The sequence below is a fragment of the Tupaia chinensis genome, unplaced genomic scaffold (genome assembly GCF_000334495.1).
Source record: "Tupaia chinensis unplaced genomic scaffold, TupChi_1.0 Scaffold000216_1, whole genome shotgun sequence".
Lineage (NCBI taxonomy): Eukaryota > Metazoa > Chordata > Mammalia > Scandentia > Tupaiidae > Tupaia > Tupaia belangeri.
Window position 1 is genome coordinate 529,473 of NW_006159691.1, and position 13,146 is coordinate 542,618.

At 57.2% G+C, this 13,146-nt stretch overlaps 1 protein-coding gene across 1 annotated transcript in view; it reads left to right on the forward strand.

Moving 5' to 3' along the window:
* ADA (adenosine deaminase) overlaps positions 1 to 13,146 on the forward strand; it is a 27,637-nt gene that overhangs the window by 9,224 nt on the left and 5,267 nt on the right. The window contains exons 2-6 of the mRNA XM_027771463.1: positions 2,621 to 2,682; positions 8,810 to 8,932; positions 11,136 to 11,279; positions 11,908 to 12,276; positions 12,582 to 12,838. Coding sequence (XP_027627264.1) covers positions 2,621 to 2,682; positions 8,810 to 8,932; positions 11,136 to 11,279; positions 11,908 to 12,276; positions 12,582 to 12,838 — 955 coding nt within the window. The remainder of the gene's footprint in view (positions 1 to 2,620; positions 2,683 to 8,809; positions 8,933 to 11,135; positions 11,280 to 11,907; positions 12,277 to 12,581; positions 12,839 to 13,146) is intronic.

Consider the following 13,146-nt stretch of genomic DNA (forward strand, 5'->3'; position numbering starts at 1 on the left):
TTCCTGCCTCCCTCCTACTCCTGCCCTGAGCTGGTTTGGCGTTCACCTTGTGAGTTCCAGGGAGCCAGGGCTGGCTCTGCAGCTGGGACTGAGCTCGTTAGTTTGGTACCTTCTGGGGACCCCGTGTGCTCCCCGAGCGTGGTCTTGGTTTGTGACTGCTGTTATTGCTGCGATATCTGTGGAATCCCCACCCCTTCCTGGATTGTTCGCCGCTGCAGGGATGGCACTTGGTCCCTTTGGCCTCCTCTGGGCTCCTGATGCCCAGAGGGGACTCCGCAGCTTTTTGTCAAACGAGAGACTTAGCTGGCATGAATGTAGTGGCGGCTCTACGCCGAGCGCACCACGTGCATCAGCATGTTTAGTCCTCACGGAGCCCCAGGAGGAGGGCATTGTTTTCCCAGTACTGACGTGGACACTGAGGCACAGGAAGTGAAGTGTCTTCTTCAAGGCTGGGCAGGGAGAGAGCGGAGGAGCCGGGATCCCAGCATTCCAGCTCTAATTGCATGAAGCTCTAACCACACGCAAGCCTGCCTCTCCGGATCCTCCCCACAGCCCTGGGAGGGTTACGGATAAGGGAACAGGCTCCGCGAGGTGAGGTCACTTGCCTGAAGTCACAGAGCAGACTGGCAGTTCATGGACTGTGAGATTCAGTGTTCTTAATGCTGAGCATATTTTGGGACCCCAATAAACATTCAGCTGGGTGGGAATTGAAGTCCTGATGTCAAGGAATCCAGCTAACGTGACCCCCAGCTGGCGAGTGAGCAGTGAGTACCGCCCTGGTCCTCGCCAGCTGGACGACCTCAGGGAGGGTCTGATTACTCTGAGGGGCTGCTGAGAGGAGGGCTACATGTCTCTGTTCCCTGCCTGCCCCCCGCTGTCCCCACCCCCGGCCCTGGGCTGCATTCTCTCCATTGGAGCCAGCTCGCATCTGTCCTTGCGGGATGCCCGCAGCCAGTAACCTCTCCTCTCAGCCACGGTGGCCGACTTTCTTACTCAGGGCTCCGCATCCTGGGGGGGCTCTGCATCCTGGGGGGGCCCCATCCTGTCAGTCGAGAGTTTTCTTCCTGGCCCAGGAAGTTTCCTCCATGACCTGGGACAGGCTGATGGCAAAGTCCTATGTCCCACTGTCTCCCGGCTCTGGCTAAGCTTCTCCTAACGGCCCGTGGCAAACATCCTACGAGGCCGGGGCTGTTTCCCTTTCCCTTGGTCATGCGTCCCCATGCCCGAATACATGGCATTTTTGTTCGTTTGTTTGTTTACTTTTGCCATAAGGTGCTTGTGCTTGCCAGAGAGAGGGGAAGTGAGAAGTCACCCCCGGGGGACGGCCACACTGCATTCCCTTCTCCTCCATTCTCCTCTTGGGATTTTGGACATGTACACACACATGCCCAGTGTGATTTTCAAGCCACTAGGTCTGGGACTTGAATTGCACAGTCAGCCATGTGGGATCCAGCACCTTAATCATGCCATCTTTTGGCCCCCTTACCCTGCCTTTTTTAAAAAATCCTTTAACAATTGTTTTCGGAGAAGAAGATGTGTATCTCATTGTTTTTCAGCTGAGGAAATAAGGCTCAGAGAAATCACGTATCGTTTCTGAAGTCGCACAGCTAGAGACGGGCAGAGCTGGGGATCAAGCCCCATAGGCTGTCTCGGAACCCCTGTTCCCACGTTGTATGCAAAGTAGTCTTTACGTGGCCTAGGCCTGAAGAGGTAACAGCCAAGATGGCCAGGGATCCAGCTCTTTGTGTAGAGTACGAGAAAGAGCTCCTGCTGCCAGTTCTGATTCACGATAACATGCTTGAGCAATGCCTGCTTTCAAAATTGAGCCTGGGCTGGCCCCGTAGTCTAGAGGTTAAGGGAGCCGGATCCCACATGGTCGACTATGGTTTAAATTCGGGCCCCAGCGGCTTGAAAAATACACCTGGTGCACATGCATGTGTGTGCTCCAAATCCCCACAGGGTGGAGAGATGGAGGAGAAGGGATTGCAGCATGACCACACCCCACTTGGGGGGGTGCTTTCTTCCTCCCTCTCTCTCCCCGCTTCTGTCTCTCTTTGGCAAGAGCTTGCACACTTTGGCAATAGGAAAAGAAGAACACAGAGCTCGATTTTTGAAATGCATTGCGGATATCCCCTAGTTCAGGAAGTCTGCGTCAATCCTTTTTGTTAAAGTTGGCTTTTGTGCAGTGAGTTGGCTGAGAGCCCAGATGCCTGCTGGGTGGCTCCGTAGTTCCTATGGACCCTGGCTCGCCTCATGGCCAATGAGTTTGGGCTCTGGAATTGGCTGGGGTTGGAATGCTAGTTTCGCAGCTCACTGGCTGTGGTTAAAAACAAAGGCTCTGAGTTAGGTTCCTTCTATTACTCGGTAGCTGTGTGGTCTTGGACAAGGCGTTTAACCTCTCTGGATCTCAGTGTTCTCAGCTGTGAAGGAGAGAGAACAAGTGAACCCTTCCACAGATGAGAATTAAGATGGCGGGTGGGAGGGCTTAGTGACATCTCTATGGTGAGTGTCCAGGAGTGGTGACGAACAGTGGTCGTGGCTAATGGGAGCACTGACCTTCGTTTGTTCCTCCGGTATGCGCTCTCTCTCAGTCCTGTCTCTGTCCTCTGCCCCCTTGCAGGTAGAACTGCACGTCCACCTAGATGGAGCCATCAGGCCCGAAACCATCTTATACTACGGCAGGTGAGTCCATGGCTGGATGCTCTCCCTCCCAGGATTGGGGTGGGGCCGCAGCTCCCCCCTAGGCCCCTGCAGAATTCCAGTGTCTGCTTCTTCCTACATCCCTGTGGGAGTTGAGCCAGCCCCAGCCAGGAAAGGTGGGCTATGGGGACATGGAGGCCTCACCTCGGAGCAGGAAGCCCAGATCCAACGACTGGGCCTTCTGGGCCTCAGCCTGTTGTCCTGCTGTCCTGTGAGCTAGGCCTTTGCCTGCCCTGGTACACACAGACAAGGATAGACAGTGCAGGGCGTCCCAGGGCTGAAGCAGTCACCATGAGAGCCCGAGGCAGGTGATGTCCCATGCAGGATGTGGGGGACCATGGGCTCGAGTGTTGGGCTGAGACCTCTAGCTGCCTCAGCCCCCTTAATACCTCCTCGCATGGAAGAGGAGGCCATGCTGCCCTCATTTTACTGAGGAGGGAGCATGCTCAGAGAGGCAAAGACATCACCCAAGCTTGATAGCAGAATCGAGGCTTGAACCTGGGGCTGTTGGAGCCCAAGGCTTTTACTACACATAGTGGTGATAGCCTGCTGAGAGTCGTGGGTGAGTGGCCCCCATTGCAGGGCCCATGCCTCCGCATCGTTCACATGAGAACACACTTCTTGGCCTGCTTTTGGGGATGCCATGGGCTGAGGAAACCTCCAGCCCCCCCGAGGAAGGTCCGTCCTCTCCCTCTCAGGCCTCAAGGACTCAGAGCAGCTGCCCCCTTGGGCCCAGCATTTAATAGTAGGGACTCAGGAGACCAGCAGGTCTGGATGCCCCATTTCCTCTGTGACGTTGGCCTGCATAGACTGAGGGCAAGAGGAGGGCCTTCCTCCAGAACTGACCTGGAGACAGGGGCCCCTCCTCGTCCCCCTAGCCCCAGCAGACCAGCCTTCCTCATGTTTGCCCAACGCTCATTTCGCTTGCAGCTGGAAGGACTCGGCCTCTTCCTCACTGCCTTGAAGTTCAGCTCTGGATCCAAATTTGGACATTTGGCTTCATAAACTAGCATTCCCTTCATTTTTAGACACTTGTGCCTTGGGAGAGAATGAGTGATCCTTGGGAGTCTGTCCTCCACTCCCAGGAGTGGCCCTTCCAACTCCCCAAAAGGGCTCCTGCGAGTGCGCTTAGGTCTGTCTTGTCGCACTTCCGGGGAGCCTTCTCTTCCCCAGGGAGCTGCCATGGGTCTCTGCAGTCGGCAGTGTGATAGGTGCATTGGCGCGCGCTGTGGGCCAAGCACACCTGGGAGCTCCTCCAGGACTAAGTCGCTGGCTCCTCACAACAACGCGAGCAGGTGGACTCAGTGCTGTTAGTGCCCCCATTTTATAGACAAGGAAACCTCACAATATATGAGGTAACCTGCCGCCCCGTAAGCACAGGAGGGGGTTTGAACCCAAGTGATCTGGCCCCAAGTCCACAGCCCTGCCCATTACCCTGCCAGTTAGGGTTCAGGGGCAGTAATGCCATGGAGTGCTTAGCTCAGGGCTTTGCACACACGGAGCGCTCCGTCACTGATAGGCACCCACTGGCGGTGTTATTAGTCACCAAAACCCCTGGCGCTGCCTAAGTGGGGTGACGCCTCTTGGCTTATCTCTGCCCGTCCTTTGCCCATGTCGGACTGCCAGCTATTGCCGTGGGGCCCCCAATGAGGTCGTTGGGGTGGAGCCCCAAGATGCGATCTAATCGAGGACTCGTTAAGGGGTCATAGAGCGCTCATTAGTGAGATTGAGGCTGCTGGCATCCAGGGTGGGAGCCGGGAAGGCGCCACCAGCCTGGGAGGGCTTGTGGGATCTCCGCCTCTCACATCACCTAGGTGTGCCCTGCGGGGAGGGTATGGCAGGTGCCAGCTGGAGTTTGCCCTGGGGTCAGCAGAACCAGATACGGGTGCCCACGAAGGCAGGTCAGAGTGGGGCATGGCTAAAGGGGGAGGAGGAGGGAGCCTGCGGCCCTCCTAAAGCCCCATCCAGTCCCCCGTTTCTGTAGACTCTTCCCCTCTTAGCTCCTGTGAGGCTGCCCTTCCTGGGGGCTTCTCCTCCCTGCTTCTCAGTCTCCTTCAGGACCCTGTCAGTTCCTTCAAAGCACACCCATCACCACCCTATCTGAGCCACCACTGTCCCCTGCTTGGACCATGACAGAGGCCTTCTCACTGGCCCCCAGCATCTGCTCTGGCCTCCAGTCTGCTCCCTGGAGCGCTGTAGTTGGCAGCTATCTTAGAACATGGTCTACCTGCTCACGGCCCTGCCTGACCCCCTCCAGCACCCAGACCTCAGGTCACAGCCAGAGTCCCCATGTGGGCCCTAAAGCCCTACCATGCCCCTTAATCACTCTGACCCTCTACTGCTCCTTGCTTAGTCCACACTGGCTGCTTCCCAAACACACCGACCTAGTAACACACAGCTGATGGGTGACTTGCTCAAGGTCGTATGGCTTTGAGGGACAGAGCTGAAACTCAAACCCAGGCCAGGGGCTCTGGAGCCTGCTGTCTTTCCTGTGCGTATCATTGGTTCCTCTCTGGTCTCCAAAATGAGGATATTTTCTGTGTTCTACTGACAAGGACAGAGAGGGCCTCCGAGGGGCAGCCCCTGCAGGATGACATGGGGAGCCAGATGGACTTGGATGCCCACAGCCCGAGCACACCCTCCCTCCCTGGGCTCTCCTGTGGGTATGTCGTCCACGAAAGTGACCAGACAGCACCAGGGCAGCGGCCGAGGCCACCTGGGCAGGAGGGTCACCAAGAGCAGAGCTCGCCCCCGAGGAGCCTCGGCTTTGCCCGCGCTTGGCGGAGGGGCCAGGGCAGCAGGAGCGCCCCTTTCTGCCTTGAGTTTGTGCCCCAGGCGGGAGCTTTCCAGCTCCACGGGAGCAGCTCTGGGGGCCACGTCTTGTGTGAGATGCCAGAGATGTTATGTCCTGTCACACCCAGGGCGTGAACTCCTGGCTTCTGTCCCCCTTTCCCTCTGGGCTCCTCCTCATGCAGTAACCAGAGGAACATTATTGATCGATTGATTGTCCAGCGGGGACGTGTTCTTGAGGGAGAGTGAGAAAGGGGGAGTGTAAGAGAGAGACGGGGGTAAAGTGGGAAAGCACCCCCTCCCCTGGGATGGCCACTCTGCAAACCCTTCTCCATGTCCCTCTCCCACTGGATTCTGGCCACACACGCACATGCACCCTGTGTTCCCAGGCCATGCGTCTGGGGTATGAGCCGCACTGCCAGCCACGCGGGATCCACTGCCCTGACTACCATCCACCAACTGACACACCAGAGGAGCTTTTAAAAATCTTTCTGAGAGAGTTTTGCTATAGGACATGTATGCTCACCAGAGACTGGGAGAAACAGAGACAGAAAGCAAGAAATCACGCCCCGGGGGGGAGGTGGTGGTGGCAGGGATGGCCATGCCGCAGCCCCTTCTCTTCCATTCTCTTCTTGGAATTTTGGACACACACACATCTAGTGTGAGTTTCAAGTCACCAAGTCTGGGACTAGAACCATGGTTGGCCATGTGGAAATCCAGTGCCTACCCACTACGCCACCTGCTGGCCCCAGAGGAGCTTTTTTAAAAGGTGCCTTTTGGGAACAGACGACGGCACAGTGGTAATACAACAGGACCCCCATGCAAAAGGTCCGAGTTTTGTGTCTCACAACCTTCCTGAGCACACTGGGCGCCCGTGATCTGTGGTCGGCTGAGACTGGAGGTGAGCCATGACGTGAAGACCCCATTGGGTGCTTGTCCCCTTATTTCGCCCTCCCCACACACTCTCAAGAAATAAATGAATAAACTTGGGACCAGCAAATGGCATAATGGTTATGTCGCTGGTCACATAGTCAACCATGGTTTGAGTCCCGGACCTGGCAGTTTAAAACTCATGCTGGGTGCATGTGCATGCCCAGAATCACGGGAAGGGAATGGAGGAGAAGGAATTGCAGTGTGTCCATCCCCCCAGGGGGTGATTTCTCAATTTCTATCTCTCTGGCGAGCGCACGTGCCCTATATAAAAAAAACTCTCTCTCAAAAAAAAAATAAATAAATAAGGAAAGGAAAAAGGAAGAAGTGAATAAATGTTTTGAAAAGGTGATTTCCTACCACTCCTCTGCTTAAAATCTCGCAGTGGCTTCCCAGTGTGTTTGGGAAAAGGCCCAGCCCACTAGAAGCTAAGTCCACGCCTGGCCCAGCCTTCCCTTTAGTCTCTTTGGTTTAGCAGCTGCAAGGCCAGCAGTGACCCCCAGCCACCCACCCTTCCACTCCCCTCGCTGCCTCCTGCACACAGCCTTGGCTTCAGCCCTGCCCTGCCTGGCACCCTCCTCCAACTCTTCTGCTTAAACGTCACCACCTCAGAGAAGCCTTCCCTGGACGCTCTGCCTAAACTGCGTCTCTGTTGAGAGGGTCTCTTTTGGTGGCTGTTGGGGGGAGCTGGGGAAGAAGGGTCTAATGGGAGAGATAACTGAGGAAGCAGGATCAGGAGGCTGGCTGATGGTGGGCGGGGAGATGGCAGATTCGGTGGGGGGCCCCTGTCTGGGTGGGGCAGCTGGGTAGATGGGGGAGCCATACTTGGAAATGTGGAACCCAGGAGGGGAAGGGAAAAGTTGCCTGCGTCTCACGGGGTGCTCAGATGCGGGGGGTGGCCTCAGTCGCCTGCAGATGCTGGAGTGTAGACTGAGACGCAGCCACTAGGGCCTCTGGATCCTGGGCCGAACCATGACAGGAGCTGAGTTTATCTGGGCAGATGTGTAGCAGGCAGAGGTTGAGTCAGGATGGTCAGAGGGAAGAGGCCCACCAGGAGGTGGTGGTCCTGGGAGCTGAATGAAGACCCCTTGGAGGATCACACAAAGCCAGTCTGGGGGGCCGAAGGCTCACGGGAGCCGGAGTGTTGGGTGTCCTTGCCTTTCTCCTCCAACTCCCAGAACTTCCAAAATGCAGCATTTGGCCACTGTGTGGGCTCTGCAAGGGCCACTGTTGCTGGGAAGGTGACTTTGGGGCAGGCTGGGGGCAGGGGTGGCCCCACCTGGGTGGGGTGGTCAGCAGGCCCTGGGCGTCCAGCCTCTGGGAGTCAGCCCATGCCAGGAGCCATCTCCCCCACCGTGCCTTGCAGGGATTGGGGCCGGGCGGCGCCATCGTGGCTGGCCGGTAGCTGGTGGGCGCCATAGTGGCTCCTTGGCAATACCTGCCAGCCTTCCTAGGGACTGGGGCTACCCTGTGCGGAGGGCTTAGGGAACAGGTATTTATGTCAAGAAATATTTTCCTGGGGAACCAGAAGTTAGCGTAATGGCTATGTCGCTGGACTCCCACGTAGTCGACCGCGGTTCGTGTCCCGGACCCGGTGGCTTAAAACTCACGCCGGGCACGTGTGCGTGCGTGCCCAAGATCCCGAGAGGAGAATGGAGGAGAAGGGATTGCAGCGTGACCATCCCCCCTGGGGGGTGATTTCTCGCTTTCTGTCTCTCTGTCTCTCTCTGTCTGTGTGGCGAGCGCACGCGCCCTACAGTGAAAATCTCTCTCAAAAAAAAAAAAGAAATATTTTCCTATTTTAATAGCAAGCCGTTAAAGGATTAAACCCTGTTTGATCAAACATCTGTTTCTCCGGCAATCTCTTCCTATCTCCTGTTCTTGCTTTGTGGGTGATTAGACCTCGGAACTCCCGATTTAATCTTTTGGTTTTCGTAACAGTTTGTTCCTACCCTATATCTTCTTGTCTTTTTGTTCTACTTCCTGGAGGATTTCTTTACTTTTATCTGAGCCTCCACCCAGCCTTCTCCCAGCAGGGGCCGGGCAAGTCGCTCTGATGTACCAGACAGAGGGTGGAGGGACATCCTGACGCCTGCCCCCACCCCACCCCGAGACCCCCTGGCCAGGCCCTCTCCTGGGGCAGGCACTGTCTCCAGGTGCAGCTGTGTCTGTGTGCTTTGTGTCTTTGGGCTCCCTGATGTTGGGCATCTTATCCTGGTTTGGGAGCAGATGGGGCCAGAAGGAGTCTGGTCCTGGTTCCCAGTAGCCTGGGCTTCAGATTTCCCATCTGTCTAGCGGGAGGATTTGGATGGAGAGATCTTCCAGCCTGCCCCGTCAGGCCCTGGGTCCTGCCCTGGGTGGGTCTCCCACCTCGCTGTTCCGTTCCTAGGAAGAGAGGGATCGCCCTCCCGGCCGACACAGTAGAGGAACTGCAGACTGTCATTGGCATGGACAAGCCGCTCACCCTGCCGGGCTTCCTGGCCAAATTCAGCTACTACATGCCTGCCATCGCGTGAGTTGTCCCTCCCCTCTGGTCCTGGGGCAGCCTCAATCCCTGTAACCAGGCCCAGGCCTGTCTCAGCCCGTGGGGGTTGCTCTGCTCCTCCCCTCTGTGTGAACTAGAGCAAGTTTCCAATGCCCAAAAGCCTCAGTTTGCCCTTCTGAAAGCTGGGTGTGATGTACCGACATTCCTTCCATGTCTATAGAGAAGTGCTAGAAGATGAGAACTAAGAACACAGATCTGAGTATCAAACTCTTTCATGAAATAACATGACATTGGGGCCAGCAGATGGCATGGGGGTTAAGACGCTGGACTCCTACATGGCTGGTCATGGTTCGAGTCTCAGTCTTGGGAACTTCAAATCACACCAGAGAGACCAGCGGATGGCGTAATGGATGCTTATGTCACTGAACTCCCATTTTGTCAACTGTGGTTCAAGTCCCAGGCCGGGAGGCTTAAAACTCATGCTGGGGGACATATATGTGTGTGCCCAAGGTCCCAAGAGGAAAATGGAGGAAAAGGGATTGCAACGTAGCCATACTTTCTGGGGGTGATTTCTCACTTTCTGTCTCTCTGTCTCTCCAGTAAGCACATGTGCCCGATAGCAAAAATCTCACTCTCTTAAAACAAACAAAAGTAAACAAGATCACTGTGGGCACATGTGTGCATGCCCAAAACCCTGAGAGGAAAACGGAGGAGAAGGGATTGCAGTGGCTACACCCCAGTGGGGTGCTTTCTCTCTCTCCTTCTCTCTCTCTGGCAAGTGCATGTGCCCTGTGGCAAATTATTACCCCAAACAAAACCAAGTGTTGTGCTGCAAGCACAGGCCTAAGTGAAGTTGTTGCAGTTTGAGGTATTTGCCCCCCAGTAGCCTTTAGCTGTAGGTATCAGAGAGGGTGGCTGCCTAGCTGGGCTCACACAGCAGGCCAGGGTGGGGAGGAGGATTCAAGGCCATTTCTGAGTCCCAGGTGTTTCCCCCAGTCCAGAGCCCCCGTGGATTCGCCCATCTGTTCTCATCTTCCCTCTTCCCTGCACACACCATTCAGGAAATATGTGACTAGTGTGTCCCAGGCACCGTCCTCAGCTGAGAGGTCACAGCTGTAATGGGACAGTCCCCTCTTGGAAGCTTCGTCCTAGTAGGAGAGGTGGAAAGTTGGCTAGGAAGGAAGCCATAGGGCACGGAGGGACTGAAAAATGTGTGGGAAGTGGAATAAAAGTCTGAATTTGTTTGCTTCTTTATTTTTGAAGAGAGGTTTTTGCTATAGGGCGTGTGTGATAGCTGGAAAGGCAGAGAGAGACAGAAAGCAAGAAATCACCCCCGAGGGGGGTGGCCACGCCGCAATCCCTTCTCCTCTTGGGATTTTGGGCACACACACGCATACACCCAGCACGATTTTAAGCCGCAGGGTCCAGGACTTGAACCGCGATTGATTACGTGGGAGTCCAGCAACGTAACCATTACGCCATCTGCTGGTCCCAAGTCTGAGTTTATTTTGATGCAAAAACATTTTGAAGCCCACGCATAGCTGTTTCATGATGTGCTGCCCCATGAACTTTCTGAAGACCGTCTTGTTCATGGTGTTGAGGCCACAGAGGTCAATAAAGTGCTAGGCGAGGGATGGGGAGTGGAGGGGGGCTGTCCTCAGATAGGCAGTTTGGGCGGGGCCTCTCTGAGGAGGTGAGGCTGAGCTGGGCCCTGGAGGGAGGGTGGGAGACGGGGAAGGACTTCTGGGGGAAGAGCCTGCCTGCAGGGGGTGGGAACGAGCCTGACTGTCCTTGGCAGAAAGATGGCCCAGGTTCCCTCAGAGAATAGTGAGGAGAAAGATGCTGGGGAGGAGGACTCAGGGCTCGGGCCTAAGGCCTACCACCTTCGTGATGGGAAGCCCTGCGGCTCAGAGGGCAGGTGTTGAAGACGGCTCCAGCTGCTGCCGTGTGGACAGTTACGAGGCAGGCACAGGACAGGCAGCCAGGCGAGGTGACTTTTCAGGGGGTTGGAGGGCGGGAACTGACACGTGAATTGGAGGCAGAGCTGTCGTGATGTGCCTCAGCTCTGTCATCTTCTCCAGCAGAGGCCCGGAGCTGGGGGCTGGCAGGCGAGGGGCCAGGGCCAGGGCCAGAGTGGGTTTGAGCTGCCAAGGACGGGGCAGCCTCCTTTGTTCCTGCAGCTCCTCAGGGACCTGGGGAAGGCTGTGCCCAACCCTCGTTCCCTCCCCAGGGGCTGCCGGGAGGCCATCCGAAGGGTGGCCTATGAGTTCCTGGAGACGAAGGCCAAGGAGCGCGTGGCGTACGTGGAGGTACGCTACAGCCCGCACCTGCTGGCCAACGCCAAGGTGGAGCCCATCTTCTGGAACCAGGCCGAGTGAGTAGGGCCCTGGGGAGCTGTGCTGGAGAGGGGGCGGCCCAACCCTGAGCCCGGAGGGCAGGCTGTGGGTCTCAGACCCCAACCCAAGCAAGACCTTGGCCTCTCAACCCCCATCTAGTCTGTGGCCTCAGGCAGATGCACTTGACTACGACCAAGAGATTCCCACCCCTCACCTGGGTCCCATTTCCACCTTGGGCAGAAGCCTTGGGCTGTGCCTTGTAACCCGTAGCTCTGGACATGGGGCTGCCATCCAGGGGTGTTACTTACTTAGCCCGTGACTTCCAGGGGTCCCGCCTGAACCCTGTAAGTAAAGTGAGTTTGACCCGTTTGTGCCCCCAGTGAGTGGTACCACTGCGCCCCACTTCTGAGCACAATTCTGACACACTGGAGAGCAGGAACAGCAGGCAGGACCCTCCATGGGGGTGGGAGGGCAGTGTCTACACCACCACACACCTCCCTCTGGGATCCGCTCTAAGTCAGCTGGAAGGGGTGTTCTAGGCTTGGGGCCGCCCCTGGCAGTCTTTCCGCAGAGGAAGTGGGTCACTGGGGTGGGGAGTTGCACTCCAGGGCCGGCTTTTAGGCGCCCCTTTGCCTCAGGCCCACTCTCACTCCTTTTTCCACACAGAGGGGACCTCACCCCGGATGAGGTAGTGGCCCTGGTGTGCCAGGGCTTGCAGGAGGGGGAGTCCGCCTTTGGGATCAAGGCCCGGTCCATCCTGTGCTGCATGCGCGACCAGCCCCGTAAGTCAGATGGTGGCCTGCCCTCGCTGCCCACCTGGCCCGACCCGCCCGGGCCTGGCCTGGCTGAGCCGGGTCCATCCCCTGCACCTCACCCCGATATCCTCTCAAGCCTGAGAGCAGGACCTTGGGACACCTCGAAGTCACCAGAGCTTCCTAGGCAGAATCAGAACTCCCTACCCGCGTGCTTCTCCCCTGCCAGCATGCTTCTCCCCTGCCAGCATGCTTCTCCCCAGGGAGCCTGGGCCACAGTCACGTGACCTGCAGGAAGCTCATATCCAAAGAAGGCTGAAAAATGGAGACAAACAAGATCTGAGCCAGCTTCTGACCAGCCCGAGGGCTTCCCTTGAGACCGTGTGGGCCAGTCCTCCCCTGCCTGGGCCCAGAGGCTGTGACAGCTTTCATTTCTGAGGTTCTTGGGGCCTTCTGTCGCCAGTGCTAACCAAACTCCTAAGGCTTGAGCGTCCTGGTTAGGAGCTGCGTCACGTGACCTGGGCCACCCCTCCGGCTCCAATTTGCGTGGACACGTGACGACTGTGCTTGCTGCCTCCTCTCCTGCAGGAGCAGTGAGCAGCACAGCCAGGGGCCAGCCCGACTGCAGGGCCCACTGCGCGGGGCTGGTGTGCATTTTCCCTGCCCTCGCAGCGGCCCGGGGGAGAGGTACCCGGCGAGGAAGCTGAGGCCGAGAGCTGTGAAGCCTCTCGCCCCTCAGTCGGGGAGGCCCAGGCCCTGGCTGGAATCTAGGTCCCAACGTCTTGCTCATTCACGTTTCCTAAGCTCTAACGACATCACTGGCTACGGCTACGAGGTCCCCGCACGTCAGTGGCACGCTCAGACTCCAGCCTGAGCTGTTCCCTGTCGCATGTTGACTGGGTGCCCATTTCATGGTCGGCTAGGTGGGGAGAGCCCTGAGAACCTCGCATTGTCATCTCCCGATCGCGGGCCCTGCCCTGGGCACTTCCCACATCTGGCCTGGGCCAGCCTTCCCATGGCCCTGGGCAGCGGCTGGTGGTGCTCCCTCTGAGATGGGGGAAACTGAGGCACTGGGCAGAGCAGTTTGCCAAATGCCACGTGCCCAGGACACGGCAGCCAGGGCCTGAAGGAAAGATGCTGGACCCACACCTGA